General features: G+C 36.1%; 3 protein-coding genes across 3 annotated transcripts in view; 2 read left to right on the top strand and 1 right to left on the bottom strand.

Annotated features, from left to right (window-relative positions):
* The first annotated feature begins 3,021 nt into the window (after window positions 1–3,021).
* LOC123319973 (fatty acyl-CoA reductase 1-like) lies at window positions 3,022–11,958 on the top strand. Its single transcript, XM_044907082.1, has 10 exons — window positions 3,022–3,230; window positions 7,772–8,109; window positions 9,540–9,697; window positions 9,758–9,848; window positions 9,943–10,095; window positions 10,153–10,255; window positions 10,439–10,631; window positions 10,696–10,935; window positions 11,029–11,301; window positions 11,361–11,958. Exons 1-10 carry the CDS (start codon window positions 3,158–3,160, stop codon window positions 11,440–11,442), a joined length of 1,704 nt encoding a protein of 567 aa, XP_044763017.1. The 5' UTR covers window positions 3,022–3,157; the 3' UTR covers window positions 11,443–11,958.
* A 2,781-nt stretch (window positions 11,959–14,739) lies between these two features.
* LOC123319937 (transmembrane protein 64) lies at window positions 14,740–16,114 on the top strand. The gene is made up of 3 exons (XM_044907027.1): window positions 14,740–15,516; window positions 15,594–15,755; window positions 15,846–16,114. Exons 1-3 carry the CDS (start codon window positions 14,974–14,976, stop codon window positions 15,948–15,950), a joined length of 810 nt encoding a protein of 269 aa, XP_044762962.1. The 5' UTR covers window positions 14,740–14,973; the 3' UTR covers window positions 15,951–16,114.
* Window positions 16,115–16,871: 757 nt separating this feature from the next.
* The window catches only part of LOC123319935 (somatomedin-B and thrombospondin type-1 domain-containing protein), an 84,854-nt gene continuing 76,486 nt past the window's right edge, over window positions 16,872–25,239 (bottom strand). Inside the window, exons 4-5 of the mRNA XM_044907025.1 lie at window positions 18,697–18,773; window positions 16,872–17,850 (exon numbers count right to left, since the gene is read on the bottom strand). Of these exons, the coding sequence (XP_044762960.1) occupies window positions 17,639–17,850; window positions 18,697–18,773 (289 nt within the window). The 3' untranslated portion in view covers window positions 16,872–17,638. The remainder of the gene's footprint in view (window positions 17,851–18,696; window positions 18,774–25,239) is intronic.

The following is a 25,239-nucleotide window of genomic DNA, read 5'->3' as shown; positions in this document are numbered from 1 at the left end:
TCTCGCTATAATTCTCGCTGTAATTCTTATTGAACCGTATTACTCACGAAAAAAATGCAGCCCAAGTGGAAATATACAGGGTGTGAAAGGATAGTTAATTTCTTGTCAGAATATAGTCAGGGTAGATTTTCAGATGACACTCAGTTGCAGGAACGTCCATTTTAATTCTTTATTGAACGGGATTTTCGGTTGCAAGTAAACAGATTTAACGGAAACATCAGTTTTTCGTTTAACTTAAAGTACACCAATCATTATCATGTCATTATCGATATTTCCTGTTGCAGGAAACAGTTTTTGCTTCAAATGAAGGATTTTTTTGACGCATTATCGTTAAAAATTTAACGACCAAATTTTGTCCCATCAAGTATTCATTTAATTGAAGTGAGTCATAAATTAAACGTTTTTTTTAAGTGAAAATTGTTGAAAATTTCTTTTATTCGCTACATATTATGTCTAGTTTGTCGAGTATGTCTAGCCTCTTGTCTCTGTTCGATGGAGAAACGAATACTTCCAGAAATATACCGGACAGAAAAGACTTATGGAACAGTTATGTCAAAGAGGAAAATTATTGAAAAATTAAGTTCTTGCAACAGTCATTCAAATAATGAAAACATCAAATTCAAGGCACTATTGATTAATGTTGATTTAATGGACTCCTTCATTAAATTGATCAGACATTCTATGGGATGTATTTTCGCTGTAATTTACTTTAACCTGTATTTCCCACAAGAAAGATACTTTTTCTAGAACAATTTTTCTTATAATTCTTCATCGTATAGCTGTTATTAATAGGAAATTGAATTTACACTAGTAGAGGAAATAGATTGACTAAAAAATAATTCCAGAATAGCACAAGATTTGGGAGAAGTAAATTGTAACACCAAGGAATGGTTTTTTGATCTAAACTTCCATATCCTTTAGCTCCAGCGGTTTTTGAGTGATCTGGAGAATAATTTGGAAAAATTGGAAGCTCAGATCCAAAAACTGGACACTATTTTTCCTCAAGTTACATTGTAGCCTGTGGAATACTCCTAAAAATTTTTATCCCCTCATTTTTTTCACAAGTTTATTTAAGAATCTATTTCTCTCGACAATTTGTACATAACCTCCTCCAGACTATTCCGGTTTATTCGTTATACAACCAAAGTTTGTCCCCTGCCAGACGGATATTCATCGAAAAATGTTTCACAACACAAAAGTAAAGAGTACAACTTCCTAGAAAAGCAAGCGGCACAACTACCACTTAATACGACACTAAAATCCCGAAAATTTAGTCGAATGACGAAACACGATGGAGATTATGCAAAAATAATAATAGGCTTTGACTTTCTCCGCCTGATCTGGACCGAAATTTAACGTGAGTCACGTGATGAGAAAGTAGCTCTCCAAGAAGTTAAATAAGGCCAGCAATGACCAACGATGGCTTGAGATTATATATCCATCAAAATTATGCACAATATGTTACTCAATCTAAGGTATTATGAGATGGAGATAGATATGGATATTCGCATGTATACAGGATGTCGAAATATAAGAGAAATACAGTTTGTAGATTTCTTCTGTAAGGGAAATAAAAAAAAAATTGGGTTCAATACATTCTCAGGGAAATTCATGAAGCAAACGTGAAAATACTCAACTGATTTTCGACGATTTCTAAAGATGACATGGTTTTTTCATTCTTTGGTATACAAACTAACCCTAAGTATGTATAGAAATGTGTGATATATCATTAGAGTTTCGATTTAGGAATGAAATTGTTTCTTGAAATGAAATATGCTCTGAAATTTATCAGAGAAAAATACAAAATCAGAATAATTATCATGAGAGAGAAAGAACATTCACCCAACAAATAACAATATGAAAAATGAAAGAATTATCTATTAAATACCTTTGAATGGCATATGTCGATAACATATTCGAAGGAGCTGAGGTAATGTCAAGTTTGAATATTCAATTTCCACCTCAGCTAGTCCCAGACATGTTAAAAATAGAATTATCACATCCAACATCCCAAAAAAGAACAAGTTCATTGACTATTTTGCGAATAGTATGGCCAAATCAGATCAATTATTCCTTGTACAGCTTCTTTGTTTGAAAAAGGGACACTACCTGAAGACGTCTAGCAACTGCTTGCCGAAACGTTGGATAGAGAGATCAAAAATTACGGAATCAGCTCAATTCATACAATACATTTCCTATTATTCACTGACTCAGCTGTTAAGGCTTCTCGTGATACTCTATAGTTAATATCAACATAAATCCAACTTAACTGATAATTATTACGTGTACAATTCATCCTCATTATTATTAATTTGCTTCAGCAACCCTCGGTTTCCGTTTATCCACTATCGATTCAAGAAAAGCTGGAAAATATTAATGATTGGACATTCAGCAGGGGTTGTGAATAAATTATTGGAATATTATGAAGTATAAGAGACGGAATGAAAGCGAATATTCCTTATTGAATTGATGGATGATGGGTGATCCCTATTAATTGTTGAGCAGTGTATTCCAATTCATGCATTTCATATTACACAAAAAGTTCAATACCTAAAACAGATTGGGCCAATAAGTATACCTATTTCAGTCAGTTACTTTGAGGCAAAATGGATGTTTTACCTTTATTTTCGAAAATACCTATCTGAAAACGATAAAAACTTCCTACAGGCACTTTTTCACTGGGAATACGATACTATATTTACCCATCTAGTCTAGAAGTGCCAGGAAAAGCAATTTGGGATACCCTGTCTAGTTCTTAGTTAGTTCCAATGCACCAAACAATAAATTATTGTTACAACATCTTTCTCCGTTAAAACTGAAATTTTTTTTCGATCAATATTCTTCGGAATAGATTCATATCGCTCATAGAAAATTCATAAGGTAGGCCTAGAATAATTGGCGAATCTTACGAAGGAACGCCAAAAATTTTCACACAACAGGATATGAATATTCAATTTTCCGCAAATTATAGACCTCCTGTAAAGGAACAAAGCAAAATTGATTATTCTCCATTAATTCGCTAGTTGCCAATCATGATTCCTTCTTCCGTGAAAAATTTCGGTTACCGACCTGTCATCTCTGAAGCCACTCACTGCACAAGTCGGGAAATATTTTGTCAGTAGATAGGAAACTATCTATAGGTGGGGAAGAGTTTTCTATGGAACTCTTTTCGTCCCAAGTTCTGAGTTGTTTCACCTCACATATTATGTTCCCATCAAGAACAACCCTGGGTGAGTTAACAATATTATCTGTAGTGTATTTTAACCCAAGAATGGCATATTATATCGAAGAGGGAAAATTGTTCAGAAAAATTAGCTGTTATTTTTTTCAATGAGTCGTGAAAAACTGCCTTATTATCTCATAAACCTTTCAAAACTTAGCAACGAAAAAATATATCCACCCCCCTGCCTTGAATTCAAATAAAAACCCTCCCATCTCTACACTCCAAAAAAATTATCTGTGCTTATATTTAATCGGTTATTATTTCATTCAGAAAAGGGAGAAATTGGGCAGCGAATATTCAGAATTCCTGAAAATCTTTAGTAAATTGGATTCCAGTACATTAGTTTTAGTTTAGGTGATTATCAAGCATTGATTCTATTCTTCATCGACAGCTCATCATGTTGTTTGAGTATTTTATGCATCTCGATTTGATTCTTCATGATGAAAAATTCGTAAGTGCTCCAGGTTCATATCCAGAAAATTTTAGTTCTTGAGACGTGTAGATTTCAAAAATTGAGTCAAAATCCTGAGGAAAATTTAACTTGATATTGAAAACAATGAAATTGTTGACTAATATGCAGGGTGAGTGTTTGACTCGTACAATCTTAACAGTAAATTCTTGAGGTCGAAACATACACTTTTTTATACCAATTTTTTCGAGTCGGCCCTGATAAAAGATGTAGCCATTTTAATTTCCATAATGGGCTGTGCCAACCCTGGAAACAAAATTACCTTCAGAATAACTAGCTATATCTGTGACAATACACATCTGTAGATCTTTTAAAAAGAGTTGCATTCGCTGAAAATACCCAATTTTTCGAATTTCATAGATACTTTTTGAATTTTGAACATCAAATTACTCGAAAACGGCGCATTATACGAGAAAATATGTTGAATATTTTACAAAACGTTCAAATATTCATCAGATAGTTTCCAACTTAGTTTCAACAGTTGGCTTTTTTGAATTTTTGGTATTTTTATGGTACCTAATGGACATAATGAGAAAACTGGAAGACGTGGGTGATATCTTGTGTTCGAAAAAGATTCATCAAATAAATCAAAAACTATTTTCCGAAATTCATTTCATTGGATAAAACCGTTTGTGAGATAGAACTAAAAATAAACATTTTTTTATGATTTTTCAACAGCATGTATCTTTTAAACCGAGCCGATTCGCAAAAAATGGTAATGGTAAAAAGTGTTTCTCTCAACCTCAAAAATCTACTGTTGAAATGCTTGTACAAGTCAGACTCACCCTATATAATTCAATTGAGTGAAACAAAATATAGTCCTTACTTTTTATTCATTCTGGACTGATTCATTCATCGAAATGTTCATTTTCCATTTGTGGGGTGTAAAAGATGAGTTTTTGGAAAAATGTAAGGGTTGATTTATTGTCGAAACATTGTGTGGGTCTGTCAAATCATTTTGTTTTGCCCTGAATAACAGTAGATAGACATCGATTTTAATCAGATAGTAGCTCAATATTGACGAGTGTTGATATTTTATCATGGTCAATAATTCTTGTTCACAAATTGTCCTTGAATTTAAGATTCGATGTTGCATCTTACAGAAATCATCAATTTTTTTCTGAAGAACATAGATTCTCCACTTTCTACTGCTACAGATTTTCTGAGGCTGAAAACGTTTGTTTCGTGCATGAAAAAAATTTTAATTAAAAAGTGTTATCATCTTGCCAATTCAAAAATGGCAAATCTATTTAAATATCAGATGAAAAATATTGAAATGAAATTATCAGAAAATAAAATGTTTTACCCTAACAACCCATAAATTGTTTCATGGCTTTCAACTCATTATTGGTGAACAATGGAGAAATTAAACCACAAAATTCGAGACTAATCGAAATCTTGGGAGTCGATAAAAACTATAGATGACGTATTGATTTGATTGTTAATTTTAATGCCCAATCTGTAATATTCGAAGAGTGTTTTATTTCCATCATGATACCTCATGGTAGATGAAGGATAATCTAAAATTTCAATAGAAAATGACCTAGTAGTTGCATTACCATTTGAAATATAAAAATCATATCATTTTTATTGACCTGCATTCATTTTTTCAAAAAAAATCTTATGTATGAATGATTTTATGCTAAAATATTAGGATGATTTCGATGAACAATAATAAAATGAATTTGATTCATTATACATTCGAATTTCTTTCTATCGGAATAATTATCCAAATATCCAATACACTATAGGCCAATTATTCTAACAGTGGCATGGTGTTAGGACTTTTCAATTAATGCATACATCAGCATACAACCAATTTTTCTGTTTAACCACATGGAAATTTTGAGAATCCCAATGATTACATGAATCATGTTACACTGTTTGAATACCGTCAAATCCCATTTTATTCTTCTTCTATTATGATTGACAGTGTGAAAAATTAAACTCATTTCGTGCAACTGGGAACATTCAGAAATGAAATCTTTTTTTTTCAGACATGTGAATTTTTTCGTAACTTCCTATTTATTTATGGGAGGATGACTGACAAAATTTTCTGGTGTTTTCGTTTCAAAATCTATTGTTGAAATATGATTTACGTCGTTTAAATAATTAGTGGTGGAATTTGTAGTACGTAATCTGAAAACAATTCTTTTTCAGGGAATTTTACAATTAGTACAAACGATAGGCAAAGAACAATTGCATCTCAAAACTCGATAATAACAAAAAACGATTTTATCATGCAATACCCCTATTCAGTTTTTATCATCGCAAAAACTATTTTAATGAACAGAAGCTTAGACAAACCGAGCTTTCACTCATCAATTAATTCATTTAGATGCTACACTACAGGATAGCACAATCCACTAATTGCAATACGTAAATTACAACTAAAACATATCCACAAAAAGAGATAAAAATCCCATTATTTCTATTTCTGAGACTTGAAGATAAAACAAGTAAAAGAGGTACTACATAGGTATACAGTAGTAAGATTAGTAGGTGGTACTAATCAGAGTGTGTGAAACTCTTGGCAATTTCAGTAAAGACGAGGTTTGTTTATTTTATATTTCTTTTAACGATTTATTATTACCATCTAGGTTTAGTACTTAATGTTATCACACAAGTTGTAGATGAATAGTAGCGATAAAGTTTAAGGGAGGGCTACATTGACAAAAAATAGAGTGGATCTTTCAAATAATTCATCCCTGCTTAGCTACAGCCCCCTGAAGATGGCACTTGAAATGAAATTTTTTTCTTAGGAACCAGAAAACTGACAGAAATAAAATTCAGCAGACATTCTATGGGTATGAGTGCCAGAAGGAATTTTGAATACTTAGGGGAGATGGAGAATATAAGGCCTTTTTAGTTCAGCATATTTAATTTCCTTCATCTAATCGATTTGTTTTCGAGATATCAGAATTTTGTACAGAATAGGTCATTTCGTTAGATATGCCGTGCAATAAATTTTTTAATTTATTTTATGGTTTCAACGATAATGGTTGATCGCCAAACACCAGACATCAAAATTATTATTGTTTGTTTCTTTTATCCACAATAAGGCAAAAATAGTTTATCGATTGGAAGTGTTGGCAGATTGTTGGATAATATACATGGTGAGTCTTCGACTCGTAAACATATTTCAACAGTAAATTCTTCATGTCAGGAGAAACACCTTCTTTCTATACTTTTTTCTGATTCGGCCCTGATAAAAAGATATAGCCATTTTAAGTTTTCATAATGAGCTGTGTCAACCATGAAAAAACAAAATTACCTTCAGAATAACTAGCTAAATCTGTGACACTACACATCTGTGGAACTTTTAAACAGAGTTGTATTCAGCCAAAATAGCCAATTTTTCGAATTTCACAGATTTTTTTTGAATATCGAATTACTCAAAAACAGCTCATTTTACGAGAAAATATAAAGAATACTTTTATTCCACAAAACGTTCAAATATTCATTAGATAGCGTCCAACTTAGTTTCAAGAGCTGGGTTCTTTGAATTTTTGGTATTGTAATGGTACGTAATGGTCATAATGAGAAAACTGGAAGACGTGGGTAATATCTAGTGTTCGAAAAAGATTCATCAAATAAATTAAAAACTATATTCCGAAATTCACTTCATTCGATGAAGCCGTTTGTGAGATAGAACTAAAAGTAACATTTTTTGTGGGTTTTCAACAGCCTGTATCTTTTGAACCGAGCCGATTCGGAAAAAATGGTAAAGGAAAAAAGTGTTCATTTTGACCTCAAGAAACTACTGTTGAAATTTTTGTACCAGTTAAAGACTAACCCCATACAATTGATCCTGGAAATATTCAACTCTTGCTGTGAAGTGTTTTCTATGTAGAAAAAAGGCAATTTCAATATTCCACCCTTCTTGTCATACCTAAAACGTTATCTCTGTAGAACACAAGTCAAACATTTATAATATCAATCATGCATAATAAAAGACGGACTGGATAGCTAATCCAGGCGTAGCGTGACCAACAAAGCTCGATAATGACATCCGTAAAATCCTCCTCAGACACGAAATCGATCAATACGAACCAGTGTAAACAACCATCTCCTTTCAGGAAACGGTGAAAAAATGGTGATTCCGAAGACCCAACAAAGGATCTGTCCGCTGGACATCAAGCCCACCGATGACCTTCTCAAGTACCACGACGCCTCGGATATGAACAGCAATTACCTCTTCAACAACAATAACAACAACGTGGATGGGCCAAACAACATTGGTGATTTTTACGCTGGGACGAAAATTTTCATCACGGGCGCCACTGGTTTCGTGGGGAAGGCACTGGTGGAGAAGCTGCTCAGGAGTTGCGATGGCATCGACACCATTTACCTGCTCATGAGGGACAAGAGGGGCATGTGCATTGAGCAGAGGCTGAAGGAACTCCTCAAAAATCCAGTGAGTTGACTCTTAGGCTTTTAGAAAGTAAGTTATCCGAACTTGTGCAGTGGTTATAGCTCTTGCTCTTCCACTTCCATGAGTATATACAGCTCTTTCACTAATGACTAGAACGATAGTTAAATCTTCTTCTAACCAACACTTTAATTGTCATCAATTTTTGACCAGTGCAATTAAACAAGCCACTCTAGATTCTCCATAGTGTAAGAAGTTCTTCTCTTTGTAGAATCAAGGGGTTCAGACAAAAAGGTACTTAGGAAAACTGCTCTGTACATATATAATCTATCGTGCTTCATTTCTTGATTGAGCTGCACCAGGCATTTAGTTTCAAAGCCCTGATAGAGCTCAACAATGTGAAGAGAGGATATTTCTTCTTCCCCTACAATGTTATGACCTTAGCACTGCTTCATTGTCAACCAATAGCAGGACTTTCTGTATTTAGGTTCTTTCTCCTCTCCCAGTATCTACATTAATCATCTTCTGGCAAACCTACTGTCACTAGGTACTTCATAAGGCAACAATGTATTGTAAGGAAGCCTTTCGAGGGAGATTTTCGTACTAAAGATTTTCTAGGTGTCCAAAACTTGAGGCACTCGATCAGAGTATCTCTCAGGCTTCCTTCATCTCGAAGTCTTCTTAGTATATGTGTCTACCCACATCACCAAAGCCTCACTGGCTTAGCTCTTTGATGGCAATCCAGTGAGTTGACCGGTTTCAAATGTTATAGCTCTTGCTCTTCCATTTCCATCAGTATATACAGCTATCTTTCACTAGTGACTAGTGCGATAGTTAAATCTTCGTTAAACCAACACTCTAGTTGTTATCAATTATGACCAGTGCAATTAAAGAACCCAGTTTAGATTCTCTATAGTGCTAGAAGTTCTTTTCTTTGTAAAATCAAGGGTTCAGACCAAAAGGTACTTAAGAAAACTGCTCTGTACATATATAATCTATCGTGCTTCATTTCTTGATTGAGCTGCACCAGGCATTTAGTTGCAGAGCCCTGATAGAGCTCAACAGTGTGAAGAGAGGATATTTGTTCTTCCCCTACAATGTCATGGCTTTAGCACTGCTTCATTGACACCCAAAAGCAGGACTTTCTGTATTTAGGTTCTCTCTGGAGTTTCTTTCTCCTCTCTCAGTATCTACATTGATAATCTTCTGGCAAACCTTCTGTCACTAGGTGCTTCATAAGGCAACAATGTAGTGTAAGGAAGCCCTTCGAGAGAGATTTTCGTATTGAAGATTTTCTTGGTGTCCAAAACTTGAGGGATACGATGAGAGAATCTCTCAAGCTTCCTTCATCTTTAAGTCTTCTTAGTACATGTGTCTTCCCACACCGCCAAAGCCTCACTGGCTTAGCTCTTTGATGGCTGCTTTACTGTAGAGTAGTTGAATTTTGCACAGAACCAAAAAGATCTCGTTTTCAGGTCTTCGGCAAGATAAGAGACAAGAATCCAGAGGTGTTCGAGAAGGTGAAAGCCATAAACGGAGACGTTTCCTTACCCAATTTGTCCCTGTCAGAAAACGACAAAAACTTCCTGAGGGAGAACATAGACGTCGTTTTCCACTCAGCTGCCACGGTCAAGTGAGTGAAGAATTGATTGATTCCAGGTGTAGACTCTACCTTCCAATTGAATTTTCGCAGGTTCAACGAAGACCTGAAGAACGCGGTTTTACTGAACACCCTCGGCACCAAGAGGGTCCTGGAGTTGTGCCAAGGAATGAAGAACTTGAAGGTGAAAATTGTGTTCGAAATCTTTGGATTAAGGATTTCCCTTTTCTACTCCTTTCTTTCCATCTTTACCTCTTCTAATCTTTCCGAAATTTCAGAGTTTCGTCCACGTTTCTACAGCTTTCAGCAATTCCGATAAGTCCCACATCAAAGAAACCGTATACAAGCCAGCATTCGACATGAACTCGATCATAAATTGCATGGATATTCTTCCCAAGGATATCGTGGAGATGCTGTCCAAGAAGTTACTGGTGAGACTTTTGGTTGTCCAACCAAACCTATGAAATTAAATCTGATCGTTTTTGCAGGGAAAACATCCGAACACCTACACTTTCACGAAGGCTTTAGCTGAGTATATTGTCTTGGAGTACTCATCGACAATACCTGCTGCAGTTGTCAGGCCATCCATCAGTGAGTAAATCGAACTATCCAACAGAAAGACATATCCGTGGAAGCTGACCGTAGTTTCGGTCTTATTCGACCTCGTCAGAGTCACAACTAAGACGTCAGCGTATACTCTACCTCCACGGAGTGGTCTATCTGAAATTTCTCAAGTTTGAATATAAATTCATATTTTTTTTTCAATCCTAACAGTCACAGCAGCTTGGAAAGAACCAATTCCTGGTTGGGTGGATAATATGAGTGGTATAACTGGCATTTTCATGGAATGTGGAAGGGGAACCATCAAAAGTATCATTTGCAACGAAAAATACGTCATGGATATAATCCCTGTCGATATTGTGGTGAATACTATCATTTCTGCAGGATGGCATACGTCTGCCTACAAGTGAGTGTGAAAAAAGTTCAATACAATCAAGAAAATAGACTTATACATCATCAATTCCTTTCAGATCGAACACTATGAGGGTTTACAACTGTGTAACCGGCGGTATAAACCCAGTTACATGGAAGAAATTTGGAGAGCTGACCCACAAGTACGTCAGGGAATACCCAAGCAAGTACGTCCAATGGTACCCTGGTTTCCAATACCGCACCAACAGATTCATACACGTCCTATACGCCACCCTGTATCATACAGTCCCAGCAGCTCTCTTGGACGTGTTCTTATACTGCACCAGACAGAAACCAATGTGAGTAATCGTCAGTTACGTACTTTATAGGAAATAATGGGACCAATAATGGAGCCATGCGGCACTCCTTTCAACCCGTTTCATTTATTCCAGAATGTTGAGAATAAGCAACAAATTCTACCACGCCTTAGACGCTGGTAAATTCTTCTCGACCAATGAGTGGGACTTTGATACACACACCTTTGCCAGCCTGTCACAGGCTGTCAAACACGCGGAAGATGGTAAATGCTTCAACATAGACATAAACAAGAAAACTACAGATTTTGACTGGGAATCATACGTGAAGAATTTCATGATAGGCGTTAGGCAATATGTTTTGAAGGATGATATGAGCAGTTTGCCTTCTGCTAGGGCCAAATTAGTGAGGTAAATCATTCTTCTGTTGGCACGAGTGAATAAATTTTACATATTCTTCAAACTTTCAGGTTGTACTGGTTCCAAAAAGTATTCCAAGTCTTGTCACTCTGCGCTTTGGTGAAAATCGCTAGTTTGCGTTACCAACGTTGAAGCCATCAGGAAGGAGTTTCATAAGGAAAATATGAATATTCTATCTCCAAATAATCGAGTATTATGTAGAAAGACTTATATCATGAACAGGGGATTAAATACCACTTTACAATAATATTTACGAGAAAATATTATATCTTACTCAAATTTCATCTACATATATATAGTTGTAACCAATGATGAATTGTTCATTTTATAATCAACTGGGGATAAACGATGAGGAAATATTTAAATTCTGTCCATTCGCTATAAAATATATGAATTTCTGATGATCATACCGAATGAATCACTTAAATTTTGTATAACCTACTCGTTTTTACGTAGGAAAGGCGATTTCCTTAAATTTTTTTTTATTATTCTCATCTACAATTTCAACTTGAAAAACCGATGCTCAAAGTGAAATTTTATTCGGATTTTATGATTTAAGTTTAAGAACCAAATTGCATATAGGATATCTTAAATTGTTTTGTTGTTATTTTAGGTTAAGAACCGTTATTGAATAAATAGAAAGCATTATTTGTGTCTCTTTTTCAAACTATCGCGTCTCCTTCCTGTATACTCCAGAATGAATTAAAGAATTTTCGGATTTATTACTAGAAGAGTTGCTCTTTCAGAATATGTATCACATTTAGATATACGATAATTTTCCTGGAAGAAAAACTACTCGCAAGTTGACCTTCAAAAAATTCCCAAAAAGATGGGGTCATTTAAAACTTCCTCAATTTCAAGATTTATCACTAGAAATTGGCAAATATCTAATTAACTGTTGCTAAAACTGTAAATGAAGAATGGGACAATAATCTATTTTATGCTCGATCTGAAAAGTTTATTATTGCATGTGTAATACACAAAAATTATGGAACCATCATCATTATCCACCAAACTACTCATTGCCTCGTACCTTTTTTCGTATGAATAATTTTTTCCGCAACAAAAGCAACAACGCCCATCAAACTACCGATGATGACGACAAAAATTGGTCCTTTGACTGCGTCAAATCTCAATTTTGGATTACGTAGAGAAGTCGATCTACTCCTGCTCCTGATGATTTGGTCGTACTTAGATATCACCTTATCCACGAAACCATGCTCTATCAACAGGTAAACATACCGATTGAGCAGGGGGTACACAGGGTGTCCCTTGGGCACAAGGAACGTATTGCAAAGAGTCAGAACCGGCGAAGCCAGTCTGTAATGCATATTTTGACCATGCTGATCAATGAAAGAGTCGAGAATGTAAGCCACCTTCTTGTAAGGCTTCAACACAGCTAGATCCCTGTCAAAGGCCGATCTGTTCATGCAAACTGGACCTGTATCGCACTCCACGAAGTTCTCCTGGATGTACTCCTTAACCTGGGGCGTTGTCTGATAAACACCCACCAGGAATTTCGTAGATCCAATCTTCAACCCCTCCTCCATCACTTCTTCCAGGGTTTCTATGGTCTTCTCGTGATTCGTACCGCTCAGGAAGAAAGTGTATTTGGCTTTGAAGGTGGAGTTGACGATCAGCACTGTTTGGAGGATGAGGAACACGATGAATCTGGGGGTGACGTGGTTCAGTTCCATCTTAACCCCTTGTTCTAGCAGAATGGTGGCTATACTCCACATCTTCTGATGAATTGAAGGTCTGAACTCCTTGTGGTAGAGAAGGACGTGGATAAGAGCCCATAGAACGCATGAGGTCAACATGGAAACTAAGAGAGCTATGTTAACCTCTAAAGAGAAGACGCTCAATGCCAATTTCCATTTTGGTATGACGTCTGGTTGTGGTACGTACCAGAAGGCAGAATCACAGCTGTAGGGTACTGTGAATTCGTCTTTTACAGTGTATTCCACTGCTAAATTACCAAAACTCACATCGTATCTTCCTTTCTTGGTGGTTAAGAATGCTTGGTAAGCAGTTGGATTATTTTTGTCCACGTAGTCAGCTTTGATATTGTTCCTCTCCAAAAAGATCTCCAACAGATCTATCTCGATACCTCTCTTTTGCCCCTTTGTGTCCATAGAGTACGGTGCCTCGTAGCTGTAGGTTAAGGTCAAGTTAGATCCTTCCCAAGCTGTGGGTCTTTTGTCTGGATAGAAGGAAAACTGAATCAAGTCTTCATCTGAGCATCCTGCTACTCTGTTTAGTTTCGTCGAATACTCTTGGTATCTCTCAGTTTCCTCAGGCAAAACAGTATACACTTCTCTTGTATCTGAATCCAGGAATGCGAAATTGAAGATGTAGTTCCTCAACAGGCTCGGTATGGTTGAATTTTCTGGGTCAACGCAGACAAACAGATACTTTGCTTTGGGATTAAAAAAATTCTTGTCGACCAAATGGTCCAAGAAAGATTGTGCGTCCATCATTCTTAGGTCTACCACGAAAAAATCATAGGGGGATGGATAGGATATGTTTTTGATGTCAAGGGGATTTATACGAACCACAGGGTGATCCAAGATGGGGCCTAATCCTGATTGGAAAATGACTGAATTGTGATTAGTCGAACTGTTCAGGATTGCGTTGATACAAGAGACAGTTTGACAGAGTTGGAGGAGTGGAAGAGGTTGTATCATCTTTCGTGTGGGTCTTCAGATTTATTGCCTCATTATGGATTATAGGATTCATAAATTGTACTGATATTTGATAAATATCCTGTTTTACGATGCGTTGTTAAACAGTGGGATTTGATTGATTATCAGATGTAATCGAGAATGAATAATTACTGGCAGTATTGTCACGGTATGGTCATTTATACATAACTTAGGTACCTACATTTTGCTGAACTAATATTCTGATGAAAAATTTGTATTGGAGCAATCATTGTATATATAGGCATTGTACCTCTTGGTTTATCAGCCTTATGCGGAAACAAAGGTAAAATAATACCAACTATTCTTCAGAATCGAATATCAATATTTTCTATTTCTATTTTTCGTTATAAAATCAAAAATTTACAGAATATAAAAAAGAAAACTGTATGTATACATAAATGGAAGGAATTTCAACGATTTCTTCAACCAAAAAAGTTTTTAACCACAGTCAGTTGGTCGGTCCTGAAGACTTATGGGGAAGGAGTTGGAAACAAATCAATACATTCATTATATCACAAAAAAAACTGAATTACCTATGTGAATAGCTACCATTTGGCGTCTAGGAAAAAAATTGAAGCATACCTGATTCGTCTTTATATATTTCACTCACACCTAGTCACGTACTACCAGGACACTCTGTATAAAATGGCTGAGGGCTCATTTGTGGTTACCATATATTACAATAGGTGGCGACAGCGATACCATAACAGTTCATCGTTTGTCAAATCTGACACCTAAAAATTTGTAGGTTATAACCATTGTTGATATTTATTAGACCTTTCAATGACCAATATTAAATAATAAGCAATTTGCGTTTAGTAATTATATTGTCAACTCAGTGGGTCGTTCGCAAATAGCAATAAATGGAAAGGAAAATGATATAGCACTCGAGAAAATCGTTCAGAACTGGATATACGTACTTGGTCGACGTAAGTGTAAAGAAGCAATAATACAAGTAATGCGTAAAATTGATATTGATGAGTTCAGTGATGCTGAAATTGGTGAAGTCGATGTCACGAAGAAGCTGTTGGCTAAAAAGCCGACAAACATATGTTACACTTCACTATGGAGGATCATCGCTGTTATAGCTACATCCTTTGTGCTGTTATCGGTGGTGTTTTTACTGAGATATTACATGAGATTCCTACTCTTATGGCTGGAACATCAAGATGGGTCTGTAAAGATGACGTCTACCGTGATATTATTTTGTCTTGTTGCTCTTCCAATATCAATTGGGTATCTAGTATTGGTATGCATATCGGGATACCTGTATGGATTCTGTTTCGGACTTCCACTGGTGGTATTCGGAGCCAACTTCGGTCTCCTGATCGCTAATGTTATACTGAGGAATTTAGGACACCATCCTATCGTGCTAAGAATGACCGAGAATCCTACAGCTCAAGCTATTAAAAGACTTATTTCAGGACCTTCCAGTTTCAAGATTGTTTTATGTGCTAGGGTTACTCCAATTCCGTTCGGCCTCCAGAATACCATATTTGCTGTGAGTACACAGGACATATATTAATCCCGATATGGCACCAAATCGAAATAAAAGAATCTGGATTTCCCTTGTTTCAGCTCAGTAACGTGAATCCAAGGATATACCATTTGGCTTCCTTGGTTGGGTTGTTCCCAACCCAGATTTTGGGCGTTTACCTTGGCAGCACTCTGAGAGCTATGCAAGACGCGTGGGAACATAAGAATTTCTCAACTTCTGCATATGTCGTAATCACAATACAGGTTGGTATTTGGCTGTTGTGTATTCCAAGCTCTAAAAATTCGGTTAGTACTTATTTAGATATTTTTGAGTGGTTTTTTCGTTTGTTTCAGCTCATCATGGACAGTTTGATGATGATTTGGGTGGGTTACAAGGCAAGGAAAGAATTGGCGAGAGTGTTATCGGATGCTGATAATGTAGGACCAATTTTGATGTGAAAGAAAAAAACGATAGATCTGTAGAATTCAATCGAATTTAAAAGTACCTTCAATCGAAGCCAAATACTTGATATTGAGATCGAAAGATATTTTTGTAATATATATTATATGACTCGAAGTATATTATTTTTATTTATTGACAAAATATAACGACATAAGAAATATTTTGGATTATTTTTACCCTTTTTCCCACTCTATATTTCAAGGGGGCCATTCTTTATGTTATCAAGTTTTTTGAATGTTTGACTGGCAAAACTGAATTTTCAAATTCAAATATTGACAAAAAAAGAGGGTTTATATATAGTAAAGTTGACACCACCACTTAAAAATGAGCTGAATAAATATGCTGCTGTATAAAGAGTAGATTCTAACTTCATTATTTTTCACCAACTTTACTCAGGATATATTTCTTTAAAACGCAACTATATAGTTGCTATAATAACTATAAACCCCTTATGGGGTATAAGTGACAGATTGTGCCATCTAGTGGAAAACTACGAACTTAAAATATTTCGAATAACTCTCAATGAATCCAGCCTGTATAATCTTCAAATATATCTTCTAAAACCGTCGCACACTGTATATATTTCTCCTATCCAATATATGGCTAAAGATTCACACGAATTTTATATGGCATGGTCATCTTTGGCCTGAATTTGCTGGGTTGAATAATAGACAGGGTGTAAATGAAAAAATTTGAGGGCTGAGTACTTGTCAGAAAGTAGCAGTTCAATTCGTTTTACAAGAATCTTTTTTCCTTTATACTATACCAATGAAAAATTTTTTTTCATTCATTCACACCCTGTTTAAAACCATATTTTATTAAAGGTAGGGGGCGTAGGTATTTTGAAACTTCATTAACATTTTGGATTGGGAATTATTGTCGGTAATGGTCGATGTAAGAAATTAAGGAACTACGAATTCAAATCATCATTTTATTTTTCCTTAACAATGAAATTGCCTTCTGATATGTTTCACAAAATATAGGTTATCATAATACTACAAAAAGGTCGTTATATATATTTACATTATTGGTTAGTCGAAATTTGTTTTACATTCTAATAAAAACACATATTTCTCGAAATAATGGAACAAAAGTACATCCAAAAATTGTAATTGTTTTTCAAACTATGTACCTTCATCAAATGACCCCATAATATTTCTAATGAATGCAGATATGATGGATGAAATATAACGATGAAAAAAAAACGACGTTCAAAGCGTACGAATGATGGGCTTATCTAATATATCGAAAAATAACTCGAATACGTAAATATGGAAGGGTATAAAAACTCTTATTTGTTAATATATGAACACAAAGGTTAACAACAGGGGAAAAGGTATAAAAATCATCATTTACACACAAAATAAACTTTCAAGATTACTAGATCTTCGAACATGATCGATTTGAAAGTTTTTACGTATATATTGAACAATTTTCAATTCATATTTATACGATTGGAATCCCTCAGGGTTCAGTGTTTGAATACGATGATATATTCGTTAAGGTTCTTGAATTCTCGATTGAAATGATTAATTGAATGGAGAGTATGAAGTATAATAACCCTGTCATTTGTAAGAAGTGTGTGGTTCTCCCTTAACATTAGTTGTTTTTTCGTTTGATGCTAATATTTCCACTTTTCCCTCTAGTAATCTTGTTGGTTCCCTTAAATATGTCGCGTGAGGACTCAAACGAAAATAAACGATTTTTCCGATGAACATTTTTCCAAGGAACAATCTTCGCTCTCTTCCTTGACCGATCTCAACCATTTTCCATGACAATGGGGTGCTGACAGTGCCGACCAACGTGTGATCCTACCCTTAACTCCATGCCCTTGACATCTCCATCCAAGGCTCTCGTGCAAGGCCTCTGATTCGCAACGAACGCAAACTTGATCCCCTAAAAAAAAAAAAAAATTCTTGAACATTGATTCAGTTATTCATCAAAAGTTGTAGAGGGTTGAAAACCTGGGCCTTCTCTTCATTTAGGGAGAAAGAGATGCTTGGATTTCAATATTCTTCATGAGATTATACTATAAATTGGAATAAATGATGGAGGGAAAGTATTTTGATACTGTTTCTTCGCACAAGGCAAAACCTGCTGCATTTTTGAACGCCCTGTACATATTATCTGCGTTTAATGAACTAATCTCGTCCATCTATGAAATATCTATGGGATACGCTGTAAATTCCCCGATCAATACGCAAAATACCAATTGTTCCGATTGGACACAAACTATATACGCGAATTTTCCGTATGAAATTACACGCAAAAGTTGAAATATCATATTTTCCATCAAGTGTACGTTCCAATTTCCGCCATTTGCGACTAAATCCTGAAAGCAATTTTAATCAGACAGATGCGAACTGCATAAAAGCTCATTCAGAACGTGTACTCGATTCAGGAAAATTCCATTTGAAAAGCAATTCCATTCGTGAGTGTGTTTTCCATTCAAACAAAGACAAATATGTATATAAAAGGTTACTTAATTGAGTTGTTTGGGTGTTTTGGAGGTTTCTGGATCGGCTAATGGGATTAGGTGGGACTTTTGATCTTTGTGAATGTTTAACTTTGTGCTGAGCAATGCAGAAGAGGCAAAAGTGGAAGTAATTGTTCTGCTGTGATCATATACCTTTCGTGATGGTTTGTTCAGGGTAAAATGAGATTTACACTCCGAGGACAATTTGGTTCATCATTTCCTCGTGAATTCGTCGAAATAATGTCATAAAGATATTGAAAGCTCACCTTCTTCAAGCGTTTGGAAGCTAGCTTCTTTCCTACATGCCTTGGAAGCCTTCAGTACCTCGAAACTTAGGCAGTATCTGAAAAATGAGAAAAATTAATGAGCTCATGTTCGATGAAGACTTGGTACTCAAAGTCATTTTCGAAAATACATTTCTGGCTGAAAAAACCCTTCCAGTATCCACTGTAAGACTTGGTCAAGTAGTATAGGTGCCAAACTCCCTTCAATTTTCTCAATTCAAATCTAACTTAAGGGAAACAAAAGGTTTATGAGCAAAATATCCCAGTTTTTCCAGAACAACACGAGTATAACAGAAAAAGAAAGAATTCCTCAACTTGCTAATCAAGCTCCAATGATTTCCAACTCTGGGCGACCAAATTGATCTTCATCCCCTTCATCATTTTCATTCAGCCTGATCAGGTTCATACCTGTGAAAACCTCTTCCTTCCGGGTGTCCTGTAAACGAACCAAACCAAAAAGATTGATTCATCCGAGGAGAATTCAATTATTACAAACGAAGGGATCGATGAACGTATGTAGGACCAACGCTTGGAGAAGAGAAAGATATAAAGTGTCGTTCAGCAGAAGGGTGGACGTGGAAGGTTAGGCGACCCTTTTTGGAAGATTGAAATCTAACTCGATATCCACTATTTGCAACATGAAAGGTGAAATGTTAATATACATGTAACCCTGTAGATCAAATCTCTACTGTAGCTTGTAGCTTTAGTCATCTTTGTTGAGAGCAAATGTTAATTAGGAACTTCGGCCAATTAGATCACTCTTTACTGACTTGGGTTTATGAAAAATTATCCCCAAAGGGTCGTTTGTTGAGTTGAAATAATAGCACCCTGAGTTCGAGCTAATAAATACCAGAAAACAGCCACTAATTACAAAGCTAAGAATGGATGCACTGCAATAAGGTGCACGAGTAAGGGAAGACAATTTGCGGTCATATAATTTGCTGAGAGTTAAGGGTGAAGGTGTTGGAACTAGTGGAGATCCCTGCTGGTTTTGCTGCAGCAGGAGGGGACTTGATCTTATTCGAAAATACAGCCTGGTAGTCGCTTAATTCAGGGCTTTGAAGCTATTTGGGAGGAAGTTTATGATGTAGTTCAGTATTGATGTCAGATGTCTACAGTTAGAATATGTTTGAACCTTGTCCTGCCAGTTCTGGACACTTGGATACTATGTGTTCATCAGCTGTTATAAGTTTATTTTTTGTTGCAATAGTGCTCTGTCAGCAGTTCCACTGTCACACGAAGCCCAGATCCGGTGTAGGTGGGTAAAAGAACCACACGATTTGTTAACTGTTGCAAGGGTTTGTTGATCTTCCATTTTTGGACCTTCTCCTCATATTGGACTCACAGATCCCATCGAACCATTCGTGTTCAGCGGGTGTTGAACCTTGATACCCTTTCCGTTAGTTCATCATCTTTTTCATTGTGTCCATTGTGGTCAACTTATATTTTCTAGCCAGTATACTTATACAAGGTGTTTTCAAAGGTGAGGCATTTTGTTTCGTCAGAAGGTCAGAAGGTAGAACTCATCAAAATAAGTCGTTTAACCAAAAATTGTCTGTATAAAATATCCAAGATGGCTGAGATACAACCCCTAGAAGTTCGACAGAATTTCATTGAATTTCAAGTACGGCACTGTGGAAGGTGACTCCGGCATCGAAAAAACGATACAAAACATAAACATATGGCTGGACAATGAATCGTTCAGTACGTAATTCATCGGATTAGATGCATCTGGTCACTTTCGAGAGAATCATAATTGTTGTATCGTGCAATTTAGAGTGAAAAAAAAATTGTAGAAAATCGAGACAGTTTCTTAAAAGTGCTTATGTTAGTTATGTTGAAAGAGTGCTATGATGTTTCCCCATTTCATCCAATTTTTACGACGATTCTTGGAATGTTCGAACAAGATTGTGATGCCCATTATGAAAAAATTTGTGAATAATTCAAACGAATTTTATTGGTGAGTGTTATTCTATTTTCTACACTTGTGTTCTAAGTCTCTTCTCTCAGTTGGTATCGAAATGAGACATTTCATAAAATCGTGTAAGTTACTAAAAAATAATGAGAACACTTCGGCAATCCTAAGTTTCTATTTTCATTACCACATAAATATCGAACGAGCCAATATCCTAAACGAAACCACATGGTCGAATCAGGAGATAAGTTTTTCCCAGTGTTTTGTGATAATTCAGCTAACAAACGGTCTAGGGTCGTAGTAGGATCTATTTCAATAATCATTTTCAATTTTTTTTTAACTTTGTCATTTTGAAAGTTTTATATTGGTGATTTTTGGTGAAACGCTTCAAATACACCCTGTATAAGGTGAGTCTTCGACACGTACAAATATTTCAACAGTAGATCCTTGAGGTCAACAGAAACACCTTTTCCCTTTACCATTTTCTCCGTATCGGCTCGGTTTAAAAGATACAGGCTGTTGAAAAACCATAAAAAAAGATATTTTTAGTTCTATCTCATAAACAGTTTTATCTAATGAAATGAATTTTGGGATATAGTTTTTCAATTATTTGATGAATCTTTTTCGAACACAAGATATCACCCACGTCTTCCAGTTTTCTCATTATGACCATTACGTACCATAAAAATACCAAAAATTCAAAGAACCCAACTCTTGAACCTAAGTTGGACGTTATCTAATGAATATTTGAACGTTTTGAAAAATAGTGAAAATATTCCACATATTTTCTCGTATAATGCGCCGTTTTTGAGTAATTTGATGGTCAAAAATTAAAAAGTATCTCTGAAATTTGAAAAATTGGGTACTTTGGCTGAATACAACTCTGTTTAAAACATCCACAGATGTGTAGTGCTAGTTATTCTGAAGGTAATTCTGTTTTTCCAGGGGTGGCACGATTCATTATGAAAACCTAAAAAGGCTATATCTTTTTATCAGGGCCGAATCGAAAAAAAATGGTAAAGGAAATAAGTGACTCACCCTGTATAAATACTATTTACGGCAATCCTGACCCTTGACTTCTTGATTTTTATGAATCAGTAAACAATAAACTGCTCAACAATTGTTGAAATCTTGTAGATAGTTCTTTTCACTAAGAAGGTCACCAGTTCAAAGGGTGGAAAACACACATAATTGGCATCACATAATTTCAACATAATTTTCATCTCTTCTCAAACAGATTCAATGATTCGCTCTGTCGGAAAATCGTAAAACAGCAGAAGCATTCGCGAAAAAACGCAACCAACCAAACAAATCTGTCCGTATGTAAATTCCCGCACATGTTGCTAGGGCTGGGGGGTGGCCTCTTATAGAACAGCGACCCTTTGCTTTTTCCCGCGTAAAACCGAGCCATTTTCATTAGCCTTTCATGTCGTCGCTATTCATCTGGATCCCAAGAGAGGTTTGAACGAGAGCAGGATCGACCCATAGAATGCTCGAAAAGGAAAAACAGTTTATGTTTTATTCAATTTTATTCAATCGCGCGAAGGTTTTTCCGCTTTTCACGTGCTCCCCAACGAGGAAGGGATCATATACGGCATTCAGTGGATCGTCTAGACGCTTTTTGGAGGTATATCAGTGGAGGCATTGAGGAATAATGAACTTCTTAGGATTTTCCCTCGATAGAAGGTAGAGAGATACTCTGATAGAATCTGCTGCTCCAGGCGTTATTGGAAGTTTTTTAAATTCACAATTTTCCCACCTCCGAACGGTTTTTACTCAATTAGTAAACCGTGGAAGTTTACGCCCACTGGATCACACACCTACGCCATCTCGAAAAAAAGTATCAGTCGATAATGTTGTGCTGAAAATCCAGGATGCATTTCTGCATCAAATAATGATAACCAGCCATCTAGTTGGTGAGTCTTCACATCGATTGGAAGTATTTTAAGATAAAATATCGTGTATCGTTCAATTGGAAGTGAACAATGAGAAATTTTGGTTGTTATGAAGTTTACGCCCATGGTTTTTCCCGAAAAAATTGAAGTTTAAGAGCATTGTCTTCTGATGCTTTTCTGTACAGTGCAATTGGGTAGAATTAAAAATCTTAATACACAGTTTGAAGAAAAACTGGGGATTTTTGACGTAGTGGGCGTAAAACTGTCAAATACTTCGTTAAGTTTAACATTGCCCGATTTGACTGTAACTGATCTGGAACTATCTTTATCTCTCTACTATTCTATCATTTCCAAATGATTTTCGAGTGAAGTTAAAACCCACATTGGAAAAAGGAGGTTTGGGTACTGACTTAGTGGGCGTAAAACTGTCAAATACTGTGTTTAATGTAACATTGCACGATTTGACCATTACTTATAGTGGTTTTTCACTTCTCCAGATCTTCGTCTCTCAAAATTTCATTATTTTGAAACAATTTTGGAGTATAATTGAAACCTTCGAAAATTAACTGACGATTATTGACGAAATGGGCGTAAAACTGTCGAATACTTCGTTAATTTTAATATTGCCCGATTTGACTGTGACTGATCTGGAACTATCTTTATCTCTCCACTATTTTATCATTTTCAAATTATTTTCGGGTAAAATTTAAACCCACATTGGAAAAAGAGGTTTAGGTACTGATTTAGTGGGCGTAAAACTGTCAAATACTGTGTTCAATGTAACATTGCCCGATTTGACCATGACTTATAGTGGTTTTTCACTTCTCCAGATCTTCGTCTCACAAAATTTCATTATTTTGAAACAATTTTGGAGTATAAGTGAAACCTTCGAAAATTAACTGACGATTATTGACAAAGTGGGCGTAAAACTATCGAATTCTTCGTTTATTTCAATATTGCCCGATTTGACTGTGACTGATCTGGAACTATCTTTATCTCTCCACTATTTTATCATTTTCAAATTATTTTCGGATAAAATTAAAACCCTCATTGGAAAAAAGAGGTTTAGGTACTGACTTAGTGGGCGTAAAACTGTCAAATACTGTGTTTAATGTAACAGTGCCCGATTTGACCATGACTCATAGTGGTTTTTCACTTCTCCAGATCTTTGTCTCTCAAAATGTCATTATTTTGAAACAATTTTGGAGTATAATTGAAACCTTCAAAAATTAACTGACGATTATTGACGAAACTTAATAAACTAATCACAAAAGTATAAGTACTCTTCCACTATTTTACCTGTCATTTCGTTATCGATGGAAATTTTGAAGCGAAATTTCAGGGTCAGATATTACTCGATAAGACCTTCAACATGAGGTATCGCAACACCCCTCATCCCTATTCAAAATCAAGGGGTTGTGCTCACCCCCGTTAGGGGGTTGCAGTTACATGGATGCAAAGAGCGGAAAAGTTGTTCCCTCTCGAATCAGAAATTGACATGTCCAAGTGATTTTCCACATTTTCCTTTTAAAGCCGGAAAATCAAGGTGTTAATTTTTTGTTGGACCACACTGTAGGTATGTAGCAACCTGAGATATGTCCTATGGTAGAATCGCGAGAGGGCTTCGGAAAAACCTGAAATTTAAATCCTTTATCTTACAATCCACCACATAAATTCCGCGCATTTCTCGTGAACGCTTTATGATCAAGCCACCCACCCTTGCTGGTGACAGTCATTGACGTCTCTCCATCCGAGGGATGATTTATAGGTTTCCATTCGATTCTACGTCGATCTGTTCGTCTGTCACCGTATAATATGAATGGAGTGCTGGGGGGTTGATGTCTGTTAGAGAAGCTTTATCACCCCCCGATCGGCGAATGACAGATATGTAGCAGCGAGTTTGAAATGTGATCGGAAACCCATCAAACCGTCGATATTTTATACGGAATTACCGTGAATAGGCACTCTCGATGTTATGGGGGACAGACGATCTCGTATTTCCATGGGTCACATCAGAAATTTCCACTTTGCACCTCTAGAAGAAAAAATATAAAGATAAAACACTTTCTGAAGCTACAGTGGCTATGAGGGCCTGTATAAAACCCTATGTTGCACCTAGAAAGTGGTGTAGGGATTATAAAACGTACCGTTTCCTCAACACTGCTTCAAAAAATTCCACCCCGCATAAATATCCGTTTATCGAGATATAAATAACGTCAAACTTCTGTTCCCGAATGCAAAACACCAGTTTATCGTAAACAAAATGTTCGCAGTCCCAAAGCAAACCGCAAAAAGACAAGTAAAAAACGCCTCGTACCTCCTTATATTCCCTTATTTTCCTAGGTGGCTGGAAGGGAAAAATCACCCGGAGGATTCGAAACACAAGTCAGGGTGGTTTATCTTCGTACGTGGGGAGCAGAAACCAACCCCAGTACGCAGATAGGTATCTAAGGAAATAAATCTGTTCCTTTCCCTGAACGTAGCATGCAAAGTTTGGTCGTACATCAGTGATTTCGGGGTTGAAAAGACAAATTGTTGGACTTCCCTGTTTCTGGGAATTTCAACATTAAGGTTTTCCCAGCGCAGCGCTTAGAAATTGGATGTTGAGGTATATAGCTCTATGAAATCGTATTAAAAGACTGAGTTTTAGGGTGAAAACAGAAAGTTTGGTGGATTTGTTCCCTATATTTTGTCTGGTAAAGGCCAGAGAGTGTA

Source organism: Coccinella septempunctata, chromosome 9 (assembly GCF_907165205.1).
Source record: "Coccinella septempunctata chromosome 9, icCocSept1.1, whole genome shotgun sequence".
Lineage (NCBI taxonomy): Eukaryota > Metazoa > Arthropoda > Insecta > Coleoptera > Coccinellidae > Coccinella > Coccinella septempunctata.
This window is presented reverse-complemented; position numbering and strand designations above follow the sequence as displayed.